At 37.3% G+C, this 21,323-nt stretch overlaps 1 protein-coding gene across 1 annotated transcript; it reads left to right on the top strand.

Annotated features, from left to right (window-relative positions):
• The first annotated feature begins 1,269 nt into the window (after window positions 1-1,269).
• Window positions 1,270-21,116, top strand: LOC127455565 (glycogen phosphorylase, brain form-like). Its single transcript, XM_051723565.1, has 20 exons — window positions 1,270-1,665; window positions 4,370-4,471; window positions 6,025-6,103; window positions 6,199-6,302; window positions 6,448-6,579; window positions 6,670-6,781; window positions 8,683-8,765; window positions 9,321-9,464; window positions 9,599-9,691; window positions 10,191-10,337; window positions 10,435-10,598; window positions 11,546-11,660; window positions 11,769-11,870; window positions 12,193-12,340; window positions 12,707-12,765; window positions 13,095-13,236; window positions 13,419-13,626; window positions 13,905-14,039; window positions 15,826-15,892; window positions 18,847-21,116. The coding sequence occupies exons 1-20, from the start codon at window positions 1,423-1,425 to the stop codon at window positions 18,997-18,999; spliced, it is 2,532 nt and encodes an 843-aa protein (XP_051579525.1). The 5' UTR covers window positions 1,270-1,422; the 3' UTR covers window positions 19,000-21,116.
• Window positions 21,117-21,323: the final 207 nt, after the last annotated feature.

Below are 21,323 nucleotides of genomic sequence, written 5' to 3'. Positions count from 1 at the left end.
TACAGTATGTCTAAACTCTAATAATTGAAACTCAGAGATTATTGCTTGGATGATCTCACAGATTGGGTTCTTCCTGGTAGTCAGGTCCAGAAGTATGCAAATTTCCTTTGTAGTGAGGCAACCAGCACTGAAGTGCCTTCTCAATCTGTTACATGGACTTTATAGATGTTTACGTGCATTAATATCACATTAAAATGAGTATAAACTGCAGTTCTTACACTACTTGATAGATTATACATGCACACATATGTATGCACAGAATTCACTTCTAAATCAGACTCCACCCACATATGAGTATATTCTATTGCTAGGTTGAAGAGTTGTTCCATATCCAGCAAGCATCTTGATCTAGAACAATCAAGAACTGTACCATATGAGTAAAAACGTAACTATCTGTAACAAATGAATCTTAAAGGAATATTCCAGGTTCAATGCAAAAGCTCAGTTGACAGCATTTGTGGCATAATGTTGATTACCTCAAAAGTATTTTGATTTGTTTCTTAAAAAAAAAAAAAAAATTGAGGTTACAGTGAGGCACTTACAATGGAAGTGAATTGGGCCAATTTTTGAAGGATTTAAAGGAGGAAATGTGAAGCTTATAATTTTATAAAAACACACTTTAATTCTTCTGTTAAAACTCATGTATTATTTGAGCTGTAAAGTTGTTTAAATTGTTATATTTAAAGTTGATATAGGGTTTGTTTACATTACAACGTCATGGCAACGAAGTTGTAAAATTGGCTATAACTTTACACAGAAAAGGTTAGTAAGCGATTTTATCACACTAAAATTATGTTAACACATATTGTTCACGTCTTGTAGCTATATTTTTGAAATAATGAAAATTTTAACGTTTACAGATTGGCCCCATTCACTTCCATTGTAAGTGCCTCACTGGAAACCAGATTTTTTCTTCTTTTTTTTTTTTCTTCTTTTTTTTAAAGAAAAGGAGGGTTAAGTCAAAATTAACTTTTGTTGTAATTCATTTAATTCATATGAACCACATGGTAAAGGGCAACTATTTAGAAATCCACTTTACTACAGCTGGTAAAAATATTATATTTTATTAAAAGGTCAAAGCAATTTATTTATTTATTACAAAAAAGCGGTAAAGTGTGTCCGACTGTGCGTACCGACCTCCTCAAGAGTAGCCTGTAGCTCATGGAGCTATAACAGCTAGTTTCACAGTTGCAGAGATGATTGACGTTTTACGCAGCTAATAGAAATCCAATTAGGATAGTGTTACCGACCAATAAACAGCCTGAAAATAATCCCCGCCCACTCTTTTCTCCAGCAGACGTAGGGGTGTGTCTCGACAGGAACAGTGCGTGTAAAGTCCTCGCGCTCCGTACCGAGCTGTGCAAAACAAGTCAAGGGTCTAAACTTTCATTCTTAGTTTTATTTAAGCACAACGTGTCCAACATGTCCAAACCTCTGACTGACCACGAAAAGCGCAAGCAGATCAGTGTGCGTGGTATAGCTGGCCTCGGGGATGTTGTCGAAATCAAAAAGAGCTTCAACAGGCATCTTCACTTCACCCTTGTGAAGGACCGCAATGTGGCCACCCCTCGCGATTATTACTTCGCCCTGGCGCACACGGTCCGGGATCACCTGGTGGGCCGCTGGATCCGCACTCAGCAGTATTACTATGAGAAAGACCCAAAGGTACGGTTGTTTTCTTATTCTTCCCCTTCCCTATGCAGAAAAGCCAGGAAGTGCCATACTTGTGCAGTCATTGAATAATAAAAAATAATTTCAAATCATTATATATAACTTAGAAATATAGTAAATAAATAAGAAATAACAACAGAATTGCATGCTGCTGCTGGCACTGATTAATTTTATTGAAAGCTATTCAATGCAATAAACCCATCATATTCAAAGTGCATAGTGATTATTCATAGTGAATGTAACCTGATCTTGGAGACATTTCTCTACCTAGAATGGCCCTTCAGATGGATGTTCATGCATGTTTTAGGCTGTTTCCTAGGGACCTGTGTTTGTTTCCTCTTTGATGTGGTATTTGCATGGTCATCTATTTGGCCCTGTACTTCATCAGACGTGTAGTGTAAGCTGTTGGCTTGTTTTCCATGGAAGAGTGTTAATCTTAATTCCTTGTAACATTAGGTCACTATTAGTAATTCAAGGTTTTGCCACTATCCATAATTCTATGTGCTCACAAGGGCAAGTACAGATTACACTATACTGTCCTCCCCAATATAAGATAATGGGCCTTACCTAATATACTGACACATGGTCCATGGCTATTATTAGACATTTGTGACCTGGGATGCAGCTTTACTATGAGTTGGGAAATTACATGTTTATGTCATCCACATTGTTCTAGCTCCACTGATCCATGCTTGAATCACATGTATGTGTTAATTGAAGCTTGATGTGACTTTGTTTAATGATGAACATGAATTCTAACCATAGATTTTGAATAATAATGGTATTACAAGGGGGTCTGAATGGAACCACCAATACACAAAATATTTCCAGAAACAGTTGTGTCAAGCGCTAGGCCTGAAGGTTTAGATCCACAACACTATTGGAAGAGCTGTAAAAGTGTACCTTAATTTTTAATCTATGCAATTAAACACCATCTGAGCATGTTTAAGTGACACTTTCAAGCACTGATTCAAGTCTGTGGTATTAAAGGCATTTTTAGTGTGGTTTTGAGGCCTTCAGCAGGCTGTAAACTCCTCCCTGTGCAGACAGCTGAATGAACTCCTTTGAAAAGTTGATCCCAAGAGATCAAATTATGCATGTAGTGCTTCAGAGTCCTGGATAAGACATGGCCAGTATGTACACTCACCGAGCACTTTATTTGGAACACTGTGGTCCTAATAAAGTTCCCGACGTGGTCTTCTGCTGTTGTAGCCCATCCGCCTTAAGGTTCGACGTGTTATGCATTCTGAGATGCTATTATGCACACTACAATTGTACAGAGTGGTTATCTGAGTTACCGTAGCCTTTCTGTCAGCTCAAACCAGTCTAGCCATTCTCCGTTGACCTCTCATCAACAAGGTGTTTCTGTCCTCAGAACTGCCACTCACTGGATGTTTTATGTTTTTAGCACCATTCTGAGTAAACTCTAGAGACTGTTGTTCATAAAAAATATGAGGAGCTCAGCACTTGCAGAAATACTCAAACCAGCCCGTCTGGCACCAACAATCATGCCACGGTCCAAATCACTGAGATCACATTTTTTTTCCCCATTATGATGGTTGATGTGAACATTAACTGAAGCTCTTGACCCGTATCTGCATGATTTTATGCAATGCACTGCTGCCACAGGATTGCCTGATTAGATAATCACATGAAGTTGGTGAACAGGTGTTCCTAATAAAGTTCTCTGTTAGTGTATTTGTCTTGGTCATGAAGAAGAGTGTGTTAACTTGTGTTAGGTATTTTATTCATCTTTACAAAGTTAGCAGGTATACTATGCATCACTTTTTCCATAAATTTTTTACACGCCTGCGGGAAGGTATTGCAACGGAGCTAAAGGCCCCCCATGGTAGAAGGCACTTTTGAGTATTCTTTTTGCATGCAGTGTCTAAAGTTTGATGTTGAGGTAATTTGAACTAACATTTAATAAGTTTTAAAATGTTTCTATTATATATGTAGCTAATAAGAACAAGGTGGGTGCTAGCTATAGGCAGACTGGGCATCGACAATGTGGGGGAAATGCTGAGGGGACTCCAAATTTCAGTTTGGGGTAAAAAGCTCCCCTGTTGCAGGGGATAAAGGCCCCCCATAAAACAAATTGTTTTTATTAAGTGGGCGAATAGATTTGTTATGAAAAATGTTCAAAGTGGGTTCACATAGACTAATCCAATCACAATGGAGATTTATTTGTTTGTAGACTACTTGAAATGTTATGAAATGCCAAATGTGGTTTAACTAAAAGGAAATGGTGCACCCTTTTCTGTAGTGGTTATTTTGTATAATCATTATCTTAATTTGTTACTCAAAAAGCTTTATGCTGTCTCGAAAGTATTTGTAAAAGTTGACAAATTTTGCCCTATAATTATTGACCCTATATCTACACTATAATAATGTGTAATTGTAATATATATGTGATTAATATTAAATGAATATGTATTTTATTCAATCTTAATACATTTTGCCACCAGAAAAAGCTAATTTTCCACATTTTCTTTCCAGTTCAAAAACTACTGACTTTTATTTAAACTGTTAGGAGGAGTGTTTTTACTGGCAACAAAGTTTTGCATCTTCTGATTTTCATTGTAATATGTCACACTTTTCAGATTCCTTTTCCAGATCTTTTTCTAGATCTCTATACTGGCATGGAATCAGACCTTTTAGTTCAATCTCTCCATGTCATTTCTCTCTTCTGTTGCAGCGCATCCATTACCTGTCTCTGGAGTTCTATATGGGCAGAACACTCCAGAACACCATGATTAATCTTGGTCTGCAGAACACTTGTGACGAGGCCATCTACCAGGTGAAATGTGGTCAATTTAGCATTATACACTGTGACTGCATGGAGCATTTCTTGATTAATTGCAGAGCTGGCTCTATTACTTAACCCTTGTGCGACCTTCGGGAATTGTTTTGTCTTTATCATATTTGTTTTTTCGATCATTTTGGCTGTGTTAATGTCAACTGCATAAATTTAGCCAAAGTTGTGTATTTTTTGGGGGAATTTTGATATTTCAACCTCAGTTCCTATTATACATCTATAGTACACAGTGTACACACAATAGTTATACTCAGGACCTTCAGGACAAAAATGTCCCCGTGGAAACCCATTAAAACGGCAATATTTGATCCCAGTGCCATTAAAGCATAAAATCATGAATTCTATGATATTATGCTTTCATTCCAGAGCCCTGGCTTCAAAATTTAAATTTTTAATATTTTCAACCAGATGGTGCCATTTTTCTCATGTTTAGCCTATGGAGCAAATGCATGCTTTTTTTCTTATTTTCGGTTTGCTGTATTATAGAGCACTGCAGGCCAATTGAATAAACAATGCAGCTAAAATTGTGTGGGTGTGTTGGTATGGATGTCAGAGTGTGTTTTGTATGTGTGTATTGAGAAATGTGTGTGTGTGTGTGTGTGTGTGTGTAAAAATACAACAACAGTGGCATTATGTAAACAAACTGGCATTTAAAGGGTTAAAATCCTAAAAATGAATGAGTATTTGGTAGTTATGATCAGGACTGATGTTGGTTAAAAAATCTAAGTCAGTGAAAGTAGAAAATAATATTAATATAATATTTTTATGGCAGTTTTTTGATGTGTCCTTTAAGGTACCGTGTGTTGTTGTTTTTTTTTGTTTGTTTGTTTTTTTTAAGCTGACACTGCACAAAAATAATAATGCATCAAAATCAATGTTGTTGCTAATCATTGACATATCTCAGACTGTGATAATCTTCTCCCCCACCCCCCCACAATTCACTTTAGCATTTAGATATGGAAAATAATTCTTTTTTTTTCTTCATAAAAAACAACAGTGGCATTATATAAACAAACTGGCATTTAAAGGGCTAAAATCCTGAAAATTAATGAATATTTGGTAGTTATGATCAGGACTGATGTTGGTTAAAAAAAAAAAAAAACTCATTGAAAGTGGAAAATAATATTAATATATAATATTGTGGCAGTTTTTTTTTACGTGGACATTTTTGTCCTCTATGGACCGCTGAGTAACTTTTTTAAATTGAGGCACAAGGGTTAAACATCCTGAAGCTTTAGAAACAGCTGTTGTTGTTTTTTCCCCTGCTCACCCACAGAGTGCTCATTGGTAATGTAGATCATTTGTAACATGCTTGCAAGACGGTTAGCATAAAACCCTTCCTTATTTGAATGTGACTACATGGAAGTTGTTAAAACAGTAAACTGTACAAGTGTACATAATCCGTTAAATGTGTAAATGGATGTGCTGCAATGTAGTAAGTTTGTTAGAACACTATTGCACAATTTTAATGTGTTTATTTATTTATTTTTGGATGGGGTTTTGTGTTTTGTTGACTTGGGGTTATCGATCCTCAGCTTGGACTGGACTTGGAAGAACTGGAAGAGATTGAGGAAGATGCTGGACTGGGAAACGGAGGTCTCGGACGTCTAGCAGGTACCAAACTTTTCAAGCTCCCTATACCCACTCATCAAATCTATTGCCCTCTCTGACAGTGTCATAATAGACGTTTGGTGACTATTCTCTTTCAGCTTGTTTCCTGGACTCCCTGGCATCTCTGGGTCTGGCAGCATATGGCTATGGCATTCGTTATGAGTTTGGAATCTTCAATCAGAAGATCACTAATGGCTGGCAGGTAAACCAAAACCATCACATATGAGTGATTCTGATGTATAATGTAATATTGCTTTATACCTCTCCTTTAGTTAGTAGAGTAAAATGCCTTCTTTTTTTATTTCTTCAAATGCCAAACCATTAAACTATGAAACATTCTGTTTCAGGTAGAGGAGGCTGATGATTGGCTTCGCTATGGTAACCCCTGGGAGAAGGCCCGCCCAGAGTACATGCTGCCTGTGCATTTCTATGGCCGAGTGGAGCACACACATGAGGGATCAAAGTGGGTTGGCACCCAGGTCGGTGTGTCTCATGTATCTCTATTTTCAATTGTCAGTTTCAGTCTAATTCAGTTCTGTTCTATATTATCACTTTATCTTCCTCTGTAGGTGGTGCTCGCGATGCCTTATGACACTCCTGTGCCTGGTTATAAAAACAACACTGTGAATACTATGAGACTTTGGAGTGCCAAAGCTCCTAATGATTTCAACCTGCAAGAATGTAAGTCCACACAGTGACTATCTCACATTGTTTACACTCACATTCAACAGGCTGAGGTCGAGTAGAACCCATTTTCTTCTGTTCTGTTTTTCCTTTTTCCTGTATTAATAAAACTAAGTGAGCTCTTCGGTTATGGTTTGGGTAAAGGATCCCAACATAACTTTTAGCTGTTATTTTATTCATATAGTGAGCAAAGGCTGGCCTCTTCTCTCTCCACTTCACTTCTCTATTATCTGTTTCTGAAACTGTCCATATGAAACAATATCCTTTTTCATCACCACACATATTGTCTGGATGCAAGTGCTGCTTAGACCATTGCAGGACTGTTATGCTTGAACTGTGACTGGTAGACTGTGTTGTTGGTAGTATTGTTGAGAGTCTGTCATATTTCTGCTTGTCAGCCCTAGTCTTACTTTCTTCATTGAGTCTCTATGAGTGTGAACTTGTTTCCTGGGAAAATGGTTTCTGTGTAGAATACTAAATATAGCCCCCTTGTCCAATGCAGTGCAGCAGAAACAGGGGAGTAGCTGGCAGCAGGCCAGTGTTACCCATGGATACGCCTCTGCTTGAGAGGGCCCAGTATGCTTTAAGAACCTCTAAATTTTAGACTGAGTGTCTAATTTTATAATAAATGCAGTAACACTTTTCAATAAGGTTCCAATTTTTAACATTAGTTAACATGAACTAACAATGCACAATTCTTTTACAGCATTTATTAATCTTGGTTAATTATCTTGGTTTTTGGGGGGCCTGGGTAGCTCAGTGGTAAAATACGCTGGCTACCACCCCTGGAGTTCGCTAGTTCAAATCCCAGGGCGTGCTGAGGGACTCCAGCCAGGTCTCCTAAGCAACCAAATTGGCCCGGTTGCTAGGGAGGTTAGAGTCACATGGGGTAACCTCCTCTTGGTCGCTATAATGTGGTTTGTTCTCGGTGGGGCGCATGGTGAATTGAGCGTGAAGCCTCCACACGCGCTTTGTCTCCGTGGCAACGCGCTCAACAAGCCACGTTATAAGATGCGTGGGTTGACTGTCTCAGACGTGGAGGCAACTGGGATTCGTCCTCCGCCACCCGGACTGAGGCAAATCACTATGCGCCCACGAGGACTTAGAGCGCATTGGGAATTGGGCATTCCAAATTGGGAGAAAAAGGGGGAAAAATCCCCCCCCAAAAAAAATAAAATAAAATAATCTTGGTTTTTAATCCAAAGTTGAACATTAGTTAATGCACTATGAACTAACAATGAACAACTGTTTTTTAATTTTTTATTAACTAACATTTAACAAAGATTAATTGTTCGTTCATGATACCTAATGCATTAACTAATGTTAACGAATGGAACCTTATCGTAAAGTGTTACCAAAAAATACTTAATTTCAAGATTCAGAAACTATTCCAAGTAATGTCACATTTAATCATTACATGATTAAAATCTAAATATCTGGGGTCTACAAAATGTGTTTACTGAAATCCATCTTGTAACTGATTATCTTAAAGCTGAGTATGTAACATTTTCAGTGTTGAAATACTTTCGCTTAATATGCAGAAACAACTATAAGTATGCTATTCATATGTTAATTTTCTCGAAAACTGTAGACACTGTGTCTTTGTGGTGCTATAAAAATTCCTGTTTGTTTAGAGTAACCCCCTTGGACCCGCCCCAAAAACATTACTCAACTAATGGAGTGGGTTGGGGGCAGGACTATCCGACTGTTTGAACAACTGCAGACGAGGGGCGTAGAAAGCTGTTTTGAAAACATAGTTTATTTTTGCAGTTCTGTTCGGTGGTGCTTGTATCACAAAATTTGCATACTTCGGCTTTAAAGAATGTGCTTTTTTTCTGTTGTTTGATCAGTAATTATATGATGTTTTTTGTTGGATTTGCATTCTCTCTTAATTCTAGTTAATGTGGGGGACTACATCCAGGCTGTTTTGGACCGGAACCTGGCAGAAAACATCTCACGAGTACTGTACCCCAATGACAATGTAAGTGCATACAGTTTTCATTGCTACAACACACTTCGTGAGATGTGTGAACTGTATGTGCGTGCGTGCGTGCGTGCGTGCGCGCCTGACTGGAGTAAATAAAGTATTTGTGTGTGTGTGTATTTATTAAAACAAAACATATGTCAGTCCACCAGTTTCTCCGTCCAAAATGATAACATTGTTCTAAATCATGTGTGTATATTTAGACTGTGTAGACACGGGGATGAAGCACATGATTTAGCAGACTGGCATAAGCAGAGTGCAGCTAAGAACAATCGTATCTTAGACAACTTTGCAACAGATAATTATGTGCAAAAAACAACAGGAAAGTATGCAGACATAAGACCAGTTTGAAGCTACAGCAGCTACTCTGTTCATATAACTACTAAACTATAAAGCCAGAAGACACAATACCTGGTTATTACATCGAAACCGCTGACCGAAAATGCAGTATTTTGCCTAATAACGTTTGGTGTATGCTTTTGTGTGCTCTTTTAATAATTGATCTCTCTAATGTCACATTAATATTTATACCTTTCTATATGTGTTTCTTAGTTTTTTGAAGGGAAAGAGCTCAGATTAAAGCAGGAGTACTTTGTGGTGGCTGCTACTCTGCAGGACATTATCAGGCGTTTCAAATCTTCAAAGTTTGGCTGCAGGGATCCTGTGCGCACCTCTTTCGAGACTTTTCATGAGAAGGTTAGATTAAATAAATACAGCCAGTTGACCACTGGCTTTACAATCACCAGGAAAAACCTTGTCCAAAAGATTTTGCGAAATAATCTTTTTTACTTTCAAGTATGAAGAAAAATAGATATCTTCCTGTCTCTTAGGTGGCGATCCAGTTAAATGACACTCATCCGGCACTGGCAATTCCTGAACTAATGAGAATCTTGGTGGATATTGAGCACCTGGACTGGGAAAAGGTGTGAGAGCTGTTCATGCTCTAATATACTTTACAATTGACATGCATTTGGCAAGAGCTTTTATCCAAAGTTACCATTCAAGGTATACAATGTGTCAGTATGTTCCATATAAATCAAACCAATCACCATGATACTGTTTGCACCATGCTCTACCAGTTGAGCCATAGGGGTTATTTACAAATTATTAATACAAGAACCAATATCTGAAATGAGCTGATAAGTGACTGTTATGGCTTAAATGAACTAGCAAACAGCCGTAGTCACTTCTGTTTCATTGTTGCGCATATGCTTTCAGCTGCTTGGTCATGTTGATGTAGGTAACGTAGGAGTTGAACTAGAAATATTATTTCGTTTTCAATAAAAATATGCATGGGTCTGGTTTTGCCAACAAAAAATGAAGAAAATATAATTAACTATTAAAAACGTATTAAAAACAATGTAAGTAATTGAAAAGTCCCCCCATGATAGAAAAGCAAATGTGTGCCTGTGCTGTGTGTAGGCATGGGAGATCACCACAAAGACGTGTGCGTACACAAACCACACAGTGTTACCAGAGGCTCTGGAGCGCTGGCCTATTTACATGTTTGAGAAGCTTCTACCCCGACACCTGCAGATCATCTACGAGATCAACCAGCGACATTTGGATGTGAGGACAAGCACACATACACACTCAAATGTTGGCAAGATTAACATGTTGGTTAATTGCCAAATTGATCAGTTTTGTAATTAACTCTCTGTTGTAGAGAATTGCTGCTCTATATCCAGGGGACGTTGATCGTTTGCGCAGGATGTCTCTGATAGAGGAGGGCGATCCAAAAAGAATCAACATGGCTCACCTCTGTGTGGTGGGGTCACATGCCATCAACGGAGTTGCACGGATTCACTCAGATATTGTCAAAAGCACCGTGTGAGTAGAGTATCAGAGTGTAGCACAACTTTTTATTAATTTGAAAGGGAAATTTGTAATTTGTTTATTACCGGCTGATTGTACGTTATCCCATGCATTACATGGCCATTTAACAAATAAATAAATAAATGGATTTGAAATAAGAATTACAGAGACCTGAAACTAACACCTCTATTGCATGGAACAATAGTCAATTAAACAGCTTAGTGGTCATTATACAAAAAGCACTTTATTAAGAACACCTGTACACCTACTTATTTATGCGATTATCTAATCAGCCAATGGTGTGGCATCAGTGCAGTGCATAAAATCAAGCAGATACAGATCAGGAGCTTACGTTAATGTTCACATCAACCATCAGAATGGGACGATGGCATGATTGTTGGTGCCAGATGGTCTGGTTTGAGTATTTCTATAACTGCTGATCTCCTGGGATTTTCACGCACAACAGTCTCTAGAGTTTACTCAGAATTGTGCCAAAACCCCCCAAAAAGTCCAATGAGCGGCAGTTCTGTGGACGAATATGCCTTGTCGATGAGAGAGGTCAACGGAGAATGGCCAGACTGGTTCGAGCTGACAGAAAGGCTACGGTAACTCAGATAACCACTCTGTACAATTGTAGTGAGCAGAATAGCATCTCAGAATGCACAACATGTCGAACCTTGAGGCGGATGGGCTACAACCGCAGAAGACCCCATTGGGCACTTTATTAGGACCACAGTGTTCCTAATAAAGTGCTCAGTGAGTGTATTTGACCTCAGAATCAAGAGTTTTAGATAGCTGTGTAATAAGCTTTATTTTTCTGTTTAGTTTGATTTACTGTTTACTTATTTGTTTGGTCAGTTATGCAGTATATTGACATACAGGGTATTCTTCTTAGATATGATTAGGTTTATAACTTAGACATAATAAGACATTTAATTTTATTTGTTGAAATCTGTTTTAAGGTTTAAGGACTTTTGTGACATTGAGCCGGAAAAATTCCAGAACAAGACAAACGGCATCACACCTCGTCGCTGGCTGCTCCTCTGCAACCCCGGCCTGGCTGACATCATCGCTGAGGTGACCTTCCTAACACTATCTAGCGTTGCAATTAGTGTAGTATTGTATAGCGTTTTACTCCAGGTTTTCTGTCTGTTCCTCACTGCACTGTCCTCTTTTCCCTTTCAGAAAATTGGTGAGGACTTCTTAACAGATCTGTTTGAATTGAGGAAGCTGTTGGACTTCATCAATGATGAAATGTTTATTCGGGATGTGGCCAAAGTTAAACAGGTCTGCATGTAAATGTATTAGTTTAGAAAACTTTCTATAATCTTACCAACCCTGGTATTTGGCATTTATAAATGATGACAGTCAAAATATAAAAGACAAAAGATGTCCAAAAAGAAAAATCTTAGTAATTCTCTGAACATAAAAGGCATGAAACACCATAACAGCATCATATTGGCTTCATATTGAAGGCTGTGTAATGCAATCAGAAGAAATAGCTCTAGAAATGCAGCTCCATTTAAATGAGGAAAAACATATGGGTTAATGCTTATTCAAGTAATATCATTGGCTATTTTTATGTGTGATTTATTGTTTGTTTGTTTAGGAGAATAAGCTGAAGTTTGCAGTGTATCTGGAGAACGAGTACAAAGTGAAGATTAACCCTGAGTCAATCTTTGATGTTCATGTCAAGAGAATCCATGAGTACAAGAGACAACTGCTCAACTGCCTTCATGTCATCACTTTATACAACAGTAAGCACAGCAGCAAACTCGTACTTGGGTTGATAAATCCATAGGAAACCAATGACTCTACACTGCCACCTGTTTGCAGACACAGGAACTGACTGTAATATTGGTTTGTCTTTAATGATATTGTTTGTCTGCATGTATTAGAATGAAGCTGTATGATTTTATCAGTACCATATATTTTCATTTTCTGACCGGTAGAGTTTTTACATAATTTGCATATTATTTTTTTTTTCATAATTTATACAAAAAATGTCTTTGGTTGTTTAGCAGAATTTTTTAGGAGTATTTTGTGTGTTTAGCAATCACTCACATTTAATTAGTAATTTTATGAATGAAAAATAATTATCTTTTTCATTCTGCACATTGTAGGGATAAAGAGGGAACCAAACAAGAAGTTTGTTCCCAGGACAGTAATGATTGGTGGAAAGGTATGTAAATCTGGTTTGATTTCATTTAAATTATTATTCAAATGAATTGAAATGAAAATTTAAGTATTTTAAATTATTTTTAAAAGTCACATTGATGAAAAAACTCAGTATCATAAATGCAAACAGTTGTTTTTTTTACTGATTTCTTGATCAGCAAAAATTGATCTTGGGTTTTTTTTTTTTTTTTTTTTCTTCAGTGTCTGAATAAATTTAGCAGTTTTAACAGCTAACTGTTTGTGTGCATTTTAAATTCAATGAATGAGTCTTCTAAATTAGGTTTACTTCTAAAACTTGCTTTTTTTCCTCTAATTCCACACTGCCCCCTGCAGGCAGCACCAGGCTATCACATGGCAAAGATGATCATTAAACTGATCACCTCAGTGGGAGAAGTGGTGAATAATGATCCTGTAGTGGGAGACAGACTCAGGGTCATTTTCCTGGAAAACTACAGAGTCTCACTAGCTGAGAAGGGTGAGTTATATCAGGGAGTAAACGATTCTTGACACAAAACCATACAATTTTGGCATAGGAGTTTTCATTTATTAGATATTAGAGCTTTATATTTCTACTGTAGTCAGCAGGGTTTGCTTCATTAGGATGACACAGGTTACGTGTACAGCATCAAATTATTTATCAAATGTTTTGCTCCTCAGTGATCCCTGCTGCTGACCTGTCCGAGCAGATCTCCACAGCAGGCACGGAAGCCTCCGGTACAGGAAACATGAAATTCATGCTGAACGGGGCTCTGACCATCGGTACCATGGACGGAGCTAACGTAGAAATGGCAGAGGAAGCAGGAGAGGAAAACCTCTTCATCTTTGGCATGAGGGTGGAGGATGTGGAGGCCATGGACAAAAAGGGGTAAATGAGAGCGTAGAGAAATGGACATGCATTTAGAAAACGAAGGAGGAATAGATGAGGAGGTGGACTGACAAAATCAAACATGGATGGACATGAGACTAAAAGGCCCTGAGAAACCGCTAGGCACAAATTTAACACTTTGTGTACTGATTTTAGAAAATTATTTAAACTACAATCTGTATTTTGAGTAACTACACTGAATGTGCAGCTACAATCAACAGTGTCTTTTTGTGTTCTCTCAGTCATGTTGGGCCTAACTTTATTTGTTTGTTATCCAGATACAATGCCAGAGAATACTATGAGCGACTACCTGAGCTCAAACAGGCGATGGATCAAATCAGCGGTGGATTCTTCAGCCCCAAAGAGCCTGAACTCTTTAAAGATGTCGTCGATATGCTCATGAAACATGACAGGTATGTGTTTATTGTGTGAGCATGCCGTTGTTTGTGTTTGATTATTAGTTTCCCTCCATTTTTAAATAGTTTGCACAGGGTCCGAAATTAACTTTTTAGCCCACCAGCCAAGGTGGCTGGTAGACGAAAACATTTACCAACCAGTTAGATTTCTTGCCGGCGATTTTTATTATTGTTTTTATTTATTATTATTTATTGCATTTTACAAGTGGATTTTACAGACTTGAGAGATGAATAAACAATACTGTAAGCATGTTTAAAAGTGAACTGCTTTTTTAAAGAATTGTATTGTTTCATTATTTATGAAGTATTTAATAGCCAGATAGTATTTATTTATTACAACAAAACTAATTTTGTATTTTAAACTACATTTTGTCATATGAACGACCTGTATGTAACTCATGAGTCTCATGAGCCTTAAGTTCACATAACACAGTAACAGTTCTTTTTTTGGAGTGAGTCAGTTAATTCAGTCAGACCCAACTGATTCATTGGTTCATAGATTTACTGCTAACTAGGGTTGTCCTCATTCCATTGTTTTGGAAAACGAGTACTGATAACTTTCTTTTCAGTATTTGCCGATACTAATACCTGTTTTTTTTTTTTTTTTTTTTTTTTTTTTCCTGAAATCCATAGCAACAGTTTTTCAATTTTATCACCAAAATTGTGTCTAAATAAATTAATATAATTAAAAATTAATTTTAATTTAATTTTAAACATAATAATGTAGTATTTATCAAATTATGTTTTTTTTTTTATTATTATTCAGAAACTCACAGCACAATCCAAAATACAACATTGGAGTTATATTTGTGAGATATTGCTTAAATATTATACAATTACTATTGATTTATTATTATTATTTTTAGTAGTAGTAGTATTACAGTGAATATTACTTAAATGAATGGTAGTGATATATTTCTGTGGTACTTTTTTCCATTTAAATCAAGCTTTTATTTTAAAGCCCTTTCCGTTTTTGTGTGTTTTAACGGAAGTTTTCACCTCCGGAAAAGCTGGTCGCTACGTGACTCAAAGTGATTATTGAACTGCAAATGGCTGCTATTTAATTAAATGAATATGTAGTCTGTATGAAGTGAATTAGCGCTCTTCTCACAGTCATCTGCTACAAACATAGTGCGCAAGTGTGAACCAAGGAGCTCGTAAGAGCAGCCAGCTTCAACACAACACCGGCTCCACACATACAAGTACATGAGCGCGGTATCCCTACTGCTAACTGAGACTTTCGATGAGCAGCGGGACTAGCTAATGAGAGCCGTACCATGTAAAGACCTGCACTTTACTGACTGAAGACCTACAGAACCCCTTTGATGACAAAACTGGAACATGTTACATTATATTACAAGCTGACAAACTGTCAAATGACACCACAGAATTCACCTGCCAAATAGAAAATGTACCCGCATTTGGCGCTTGCCGGGGGGTTAATTTCTCAAAGTGTAGAAACATCTCAAAGATGATCCATAGAAATGGGATGAATTTCAAGTGTCATAGCAAAGGGTCTGAATACTGTCAATGTGATATTTCAGTTTTTCTTTTTTTTTTTTATAAATTTGCAAAGTTATCAGAAATCTGGTTTTTGCTATTACATTATGGGGTATGGAGTGTAGATTTATGTGAAAGAAAAAGTAATTTAAATCATTTTAGCATAAGGCTGCAACAACAAAATGTGAAAAAAAAAAAGGGGGTCTGAATACTTTCTGAATGCACTGTTTTTACAAATGTTTTTGAAGAGGGGTCTGACTTAAATTGTGTATTTCTCTCTCAGGTTCAAAGTGTTTGCAGACTATGAGTCCTACATCAGCAGTCAAGAAAAAGTTAATAATCTCTACATGGTGAGTCAGGCAAAAAAGTGTTTATAAAAAATAAATTAAAAAAAGAACATTCGGAAGTAATGGTTGACCATTAAGGAATTTTCAAATACTGATGCTGAAATTTAGAGCAGTGTGGCCAATGGGTGATATAATATAATTACAATTTAATGATAGAAAATTAGATGTAATCACTATTGTGGATATTAAGTGAACATTTAAATTTAAACCATCAGACTCTCACAACATTTGTTTACAGCTATTAAATAGTACCTATTTTTTTTTTTAATTAAAAATGGTTAAAAACTACAAATAACAGCAGCTGACACTCTGAGCTGTATCACAACAACAGTTTTGTCTGAGAAAAAATTGCATATTGAATGCCGTTGCTTGCTAAAATCACACAATAGTCAACCTAATAGCAAAATGTGCTTTAAGAAAAATCAAGATTTTTCCTTTGACTTTCCTGAAGTCACAACATTTTTACCCCAAAACAGAATGTTTATACATGAACATTTTCATAATCAATGGCCTCCTAAAACATGAAAAAAATAAATAAAAATCTCTGCTTGGGTGTTTTGTGCATTGATATAGCTGTCAGTAGATTTTAAAACTAACACAAGGGGGAGCTAACACTTCTGTTCAAGGAATATTCCGAGTTCAATACAAATTTAAAAGTATACTTAGTGGGCCTGGGTAGCTCAGCAAGTTTTGACGCTGATTACCACCCCTGGAGTCACGAGTTCGGATCCAGGGCGTGCTGAGTGACTCCAGCCTGGTCTCCTAAGCAACCAAATTGGCCTGGTTGCTAGGGAGGGTAGAGTCACATGGGGTAACCTCATTGTGGTGGCGATTAGGGGTTCTTGCTCTCAATGGGGCGCGTGGTAAATTGTGCGTGGATCGTGGAGAATAGCATGAGCCTCCACATGCTGTGTGTCTTTGCGGTGTCATGCACAGCGAGCCTGAGACTTGTCCTCCGTCACCCGGATTGAGGTGAGTAACTGCGCCACCATGAGGACCTACTAAGTAGTGGGAATTGGGCATTCCAAATTGGGAGAAAAGGGGATCAAAAAAAAAAAAAAGTGCACTCAGTAACTTTTGTCTTTGTGTCATCTTGGACTTTCACTGACACCTAGCGGCTTGGATGCAGCATCATTTAAAATCAGTAGTTTTCAGATGCCATTGTAGAAATGTAGTATTCACAGTCAACCATGATTTTAAATGATACTTTAATCAATGAGTGAAAGTGCCAGATAACAGGATGGTTACTGAGATTAAGTGAGTAGTATTCAGCTGGTCATGTGATTCTAACATGGCAGCCCCCATGTGTGGACCCTCTCCATGTAGAATAAAACAGCTTTTATAAGGTTACTGATATGACTGCAGTCTTCATTTTAATGTGAGTGGTCATGAATTCCTACATATATTGCAAAATTACAATTCATGTAGGACTTTTTTAATGAGGAAAAAATTACTGAGTGCACCTTTAAGGTCGACAGCATTTGTGGCATAATGTGATAACCACAATAATTTATTTAAACACATCCCTCCTTTTGCTTAAAAGAACAAGCAAAATTCTGGGTTACAGTGAGGCACTTACAATGAAAGTAAATGGGGCTAATCAGTAAACGTTAAAATACTCACTGTTTCAAAAGTATAGCCACAAGACATAGTGTGTGTTAACTTGATTTTAGTGTAATAAATCACTTACTAACCTTTTCTGTGTAAAGTTATCCAATTTGACAACTTCGTTGTCATGATGATGTAACACTGTAAACTCTAAAACCCTAAAACCACAAAAAACAACAATTTAAACAACTTTACAGTTTAATAACGAGTTTTAATAGAAGAATTAAAGTGCTTTTATAAAATAAGCTTCACATTTCTGCCTTTTTAAACCCTCCAAAAATTGGCCCAATTCACTTCCATTGTAAGTGCCTCATGTAAACTTTTGCCTTTTTTTAAATAATTTTTTGTAGTAATTAACATTATGCCACAAATGCTGTTGATTGAGCTTAACTTGTATTGAACCTGGAATATTCCTTTAATTTTCCAAGCCGGTAGAGTTAGCGGTGAATGCCAATAATTTAAAAATGGTCAATGGCTGATATATCTGTCTACCAGTATTCAAAATGAATCACTGACCTTCATAGCTATTTTCCTTTGAGAGGTGTGTTGAACTATGATTAAGCATAAACCAGTTTGGGGCCTGGGTAGCTTAGCGAGTAAAGATGCTGATTACCACGCCTGGAGTTGTGAGTTCAAATCCAGGGTGTGCTGAGTGACTCCAGCCAGGTCTCCTAAGCAACCAAATTGGCCCAGTTGTTAGGGAGGGTAGAGTCACATGGTGTAGAAAAAGCCTTTATTTTGTCACACATTATACATTTGACCATATATACATTAAAATTCTTTTTTCGCTAAGCTGGGGTCAGAGCGTAGGGTCAGCCATGATATGGCGCCCCTGGAGCAGATAGGGTCAAGGACCTTGCTCAAGGGTCCAATGGTGGCATCTTGGCAGTGCTGGGGCTTGAACCCCTGACCTTCTGGTCAGTAACCCAGAGCCTTAACTGCTGAACCACCAAGGGTAACCTCCTTGTTGTCGCTATAATGTGGTTCTCGCTCTCAGTGGGGCATGTGGTCAGTTGTGCATGGATGCCGCAGATAATAGCGTGAAGCCTCCACACGCGCTATGTCTCCGCGGTAACGTGCTCAACAATCCACGTGATAAGATGCGCGGATTGACGGTCTCAGGCAACTGAGATTCATCCTCCGCCACCCAGATTGAGGAAAGTCACTATGCCACCACGAGGACTTAGAGCGCATTGGGAATTGGGCATTCCAAATTGGGGAGAAAAAAAAAAAAAAGCATAAACCAGTTTAAAGGTTTTTGTTTTAAATTGTAGTTTGAATTTTGATTATTTGTTACACAAATGCATAATCATTTTTACTCATTATTATTATTATTTTTTTTTTTTCAGAACCCAAAAGAATGGACCAAAGTGGTCATCAAGAACATTGCTGCTTCTGGCAAGTTCTCCAGTGACCGCACCATTGCAGAGTATGCCCGTGAGATTTGGGGGGTGGAGCCGTCTGACGTGAAGATCCCACCACCTAATGAACCACGTGAATGAGGAAGTGGGCGACTACATGTTTAGCTGGTTTCCACTGAGTGTGCGTGCCTAATTCTGAGCTTCACTGTTTTGTTGGAGTGCCTTGACTGTCTTTACCTGATTGAGAGATTCAGGTTATCTTTTACTATGCATAAGGCCATGTGCAGCCTCCCCCAAATGCATTACTGTAGTGTTAACTAAACGCACATAAAAAAAACATACTCCTAACTCCTCAATGTGCTTTTACACTGTAAACGTTTAAAATCACTGTTAAAATACTGTTACTTTCACTTGTCCATGCTGTTTTCAATTATCATGGTTTTCAGTAATCCAAATTTGATTTATTGGTCATCTAAGACTAATTTGCAGCACGGTCTCAAAGACCTGAGCAGGAAACTTTATTTTGACTACCTTAGTAACAGCTTTAATTTTAGCTATAGCTATTACAGCTATATACTGTTCTTCTTGAGTAAAGTCTCCATTTTCTTGCATACCTTATATCGCTTTTTAGGGTGGGGATTCTTAATGGTTACACTTTAAAAGTATGGTTCACCCAAAAATCATGTCTTGTACTCGCCATCATGTTCTTCCATGGAACACAAAGGGAGTTTTATTGCAGAATGTCCAATCTGTCCTTTTCTATACAAGGACAGTGAATAGTGACCACAGCTGTCCCTGGTCCCCATCCACTTTCATTGTATAGAAAAGAGTGGAATTTCTTAATATATCCTTTTGTGTTCCACAAACAAAGTCATACAGGTTTTGAACAACATGAGGGTGAGAAAATGTTGACAGGCCTTTCAATTTTGGGTGAACTATTTTTTTTTTTTTTTTTTTTTAAAGGAAAATACAAGGTAAGCTCAATCGACAGCATAATATTGAATATCACAAAAATTATTTTTGACTTGTGCCTCCTTTTTATTTATTTATTTTTTATTAAAAAAGCACAAATCTGAGTTTCAGTGAGGCACTTACATGGAAGTGAATGGGGCCAATCAGTAAATGTTAAAATATTCGCTGTTTCAAAAGTATAGCCACCATTTCTGTGTAAAGTCATTTCAAATTTTACAACTTTGTTGCCATGACATAACACCATAAACCCTAAAACGACCCATAAAAACGATGATTTAAACAGATGTTGAATTCAAACAAAAAATTGGCCCCCATTCACTTCCATTATAAGTGTATCACTGAAACCTCAATCTTTGCTTTTTTTTAAAGAAAAGGAGAAAGGCACTTTTTTTTTTTTTTTTTTTTTGGTGAAAATCAACATTATGCCATGCATGCTGCTGATTGAACTTAAAGTGTATAGAGAATATTCCTTTAATGACAGCTCTAAAAAAAGTGGTACTGAACTAGAACCCCATATCACTATATTTCATAATGTTTAAGAACCAAAACACAACAGCTGGAACTGAAGACAGAACTATTTGGTGCCTGGATGAATTTCTTACTAGCTTTAGTAATACATTGACCTTTGTGTCAATGTAAAATCAGTAGAAATGTCATCCTTCCTTTAAAATACACAATATAGTGCTTTTAAACCTTTCAGAAACTGCATCTTGAGGCATTTTGTGATATTTGCTGGCTCACCATATTCAGTATCTAAGTAATCTTTTTATTCAAGCTTTCACACATTAGTTAAAGGGTGCCTTGTGTGCATAACTGTGCAATATTAAAAGAAAAAAAAAATTACCTTTGTACATTTTTCATATAGATAATGATAACAGAAGATACAGTACATGGCAGCTGGCTGATGTGAATGTATGGGAATCCATCACATACGAGTCCTTTAAATACTGTTTTAGTTACTTTTTGTCAGGGAACCTGTCAATTTGTGCTCCGTTTCACATAGTATTACCAACTGCAGAAATGTCAAGCTAAAAATGAGTGAACATCAGTGGTCTTTGCTGCAAGCTGTAAAGCCACTCCAGAGTTGAGTTCAACTCTAAACATCTGCATTTCAGAATACTAGACTTGAATGTATGCATGCTTGGGGGAATACGCATCAGATTCACACTCGTTGTACTGCGGCCTTGTTTTCTTGCTACATTCTACAGTACTGTATGGAGTTTACCGTGTTATTACCATGCTAAGAAATAAAACAAATACTAATTAAAAAAATATGTTGACTTAAATGGCTAAATAATTATGTACTTTGTTGCTCCATGAAGTTTGCCCAATATCATGTTTCCCTGATTGTTTTAGACTGAATGCTGTTGTCATATTGATATATCACCAGTATTGTAAGGAATGATTTAAACAGGTGCTAGGTGTGGCAATGATGAACTCATATTTGCCTCCCTACTGTGCTTGAACGTTAAAGACCAATCTGTCCCAGCCTT

This window comes from Myxocyprinus asiaticus, chromosome 17 (assembly GCF_019703515.2).
Source record: "Myxocyprinus asiaticus isolate MX2 ecotype Aquarium Trade chromosome 17, UBuf_Myxa_2, whole genome shotgun sequence".
Lineage (NCBI taxonomy): Eukaryota > Metazoa > Chordata > Actinopteri > Cypriniformes > Catostomidae > Myxocyprinus > Myxocyprinus asiaticus.
This window is presented reverse-complemented; position numbering and strand designations above follow the sequence as displayed.

Coding starts and splice junctions, on each gene's coding strand:
- LOC127455565 (XM_051723565.1), top strand. CDS start 1,423: ATGTCCAAACCTCTGACTGACCACGAAAAGCGCAAGCAGATCAGTGTG. Junction 8,766..9,320: donor TACTGTACCCCAATGACAAT/GTAAGTGCATAC, acceptor TGTGTTTCTTAG/TTTTTTGAAGGGAAAGAGCT. Junction 11,871..12,192: donor ATGTGGCCAAAGTTAAACAG/GTCTGCATGTAA, acceptor TTGTTTGTTTAG/GAGAATAAGCTGAAGTTTGC.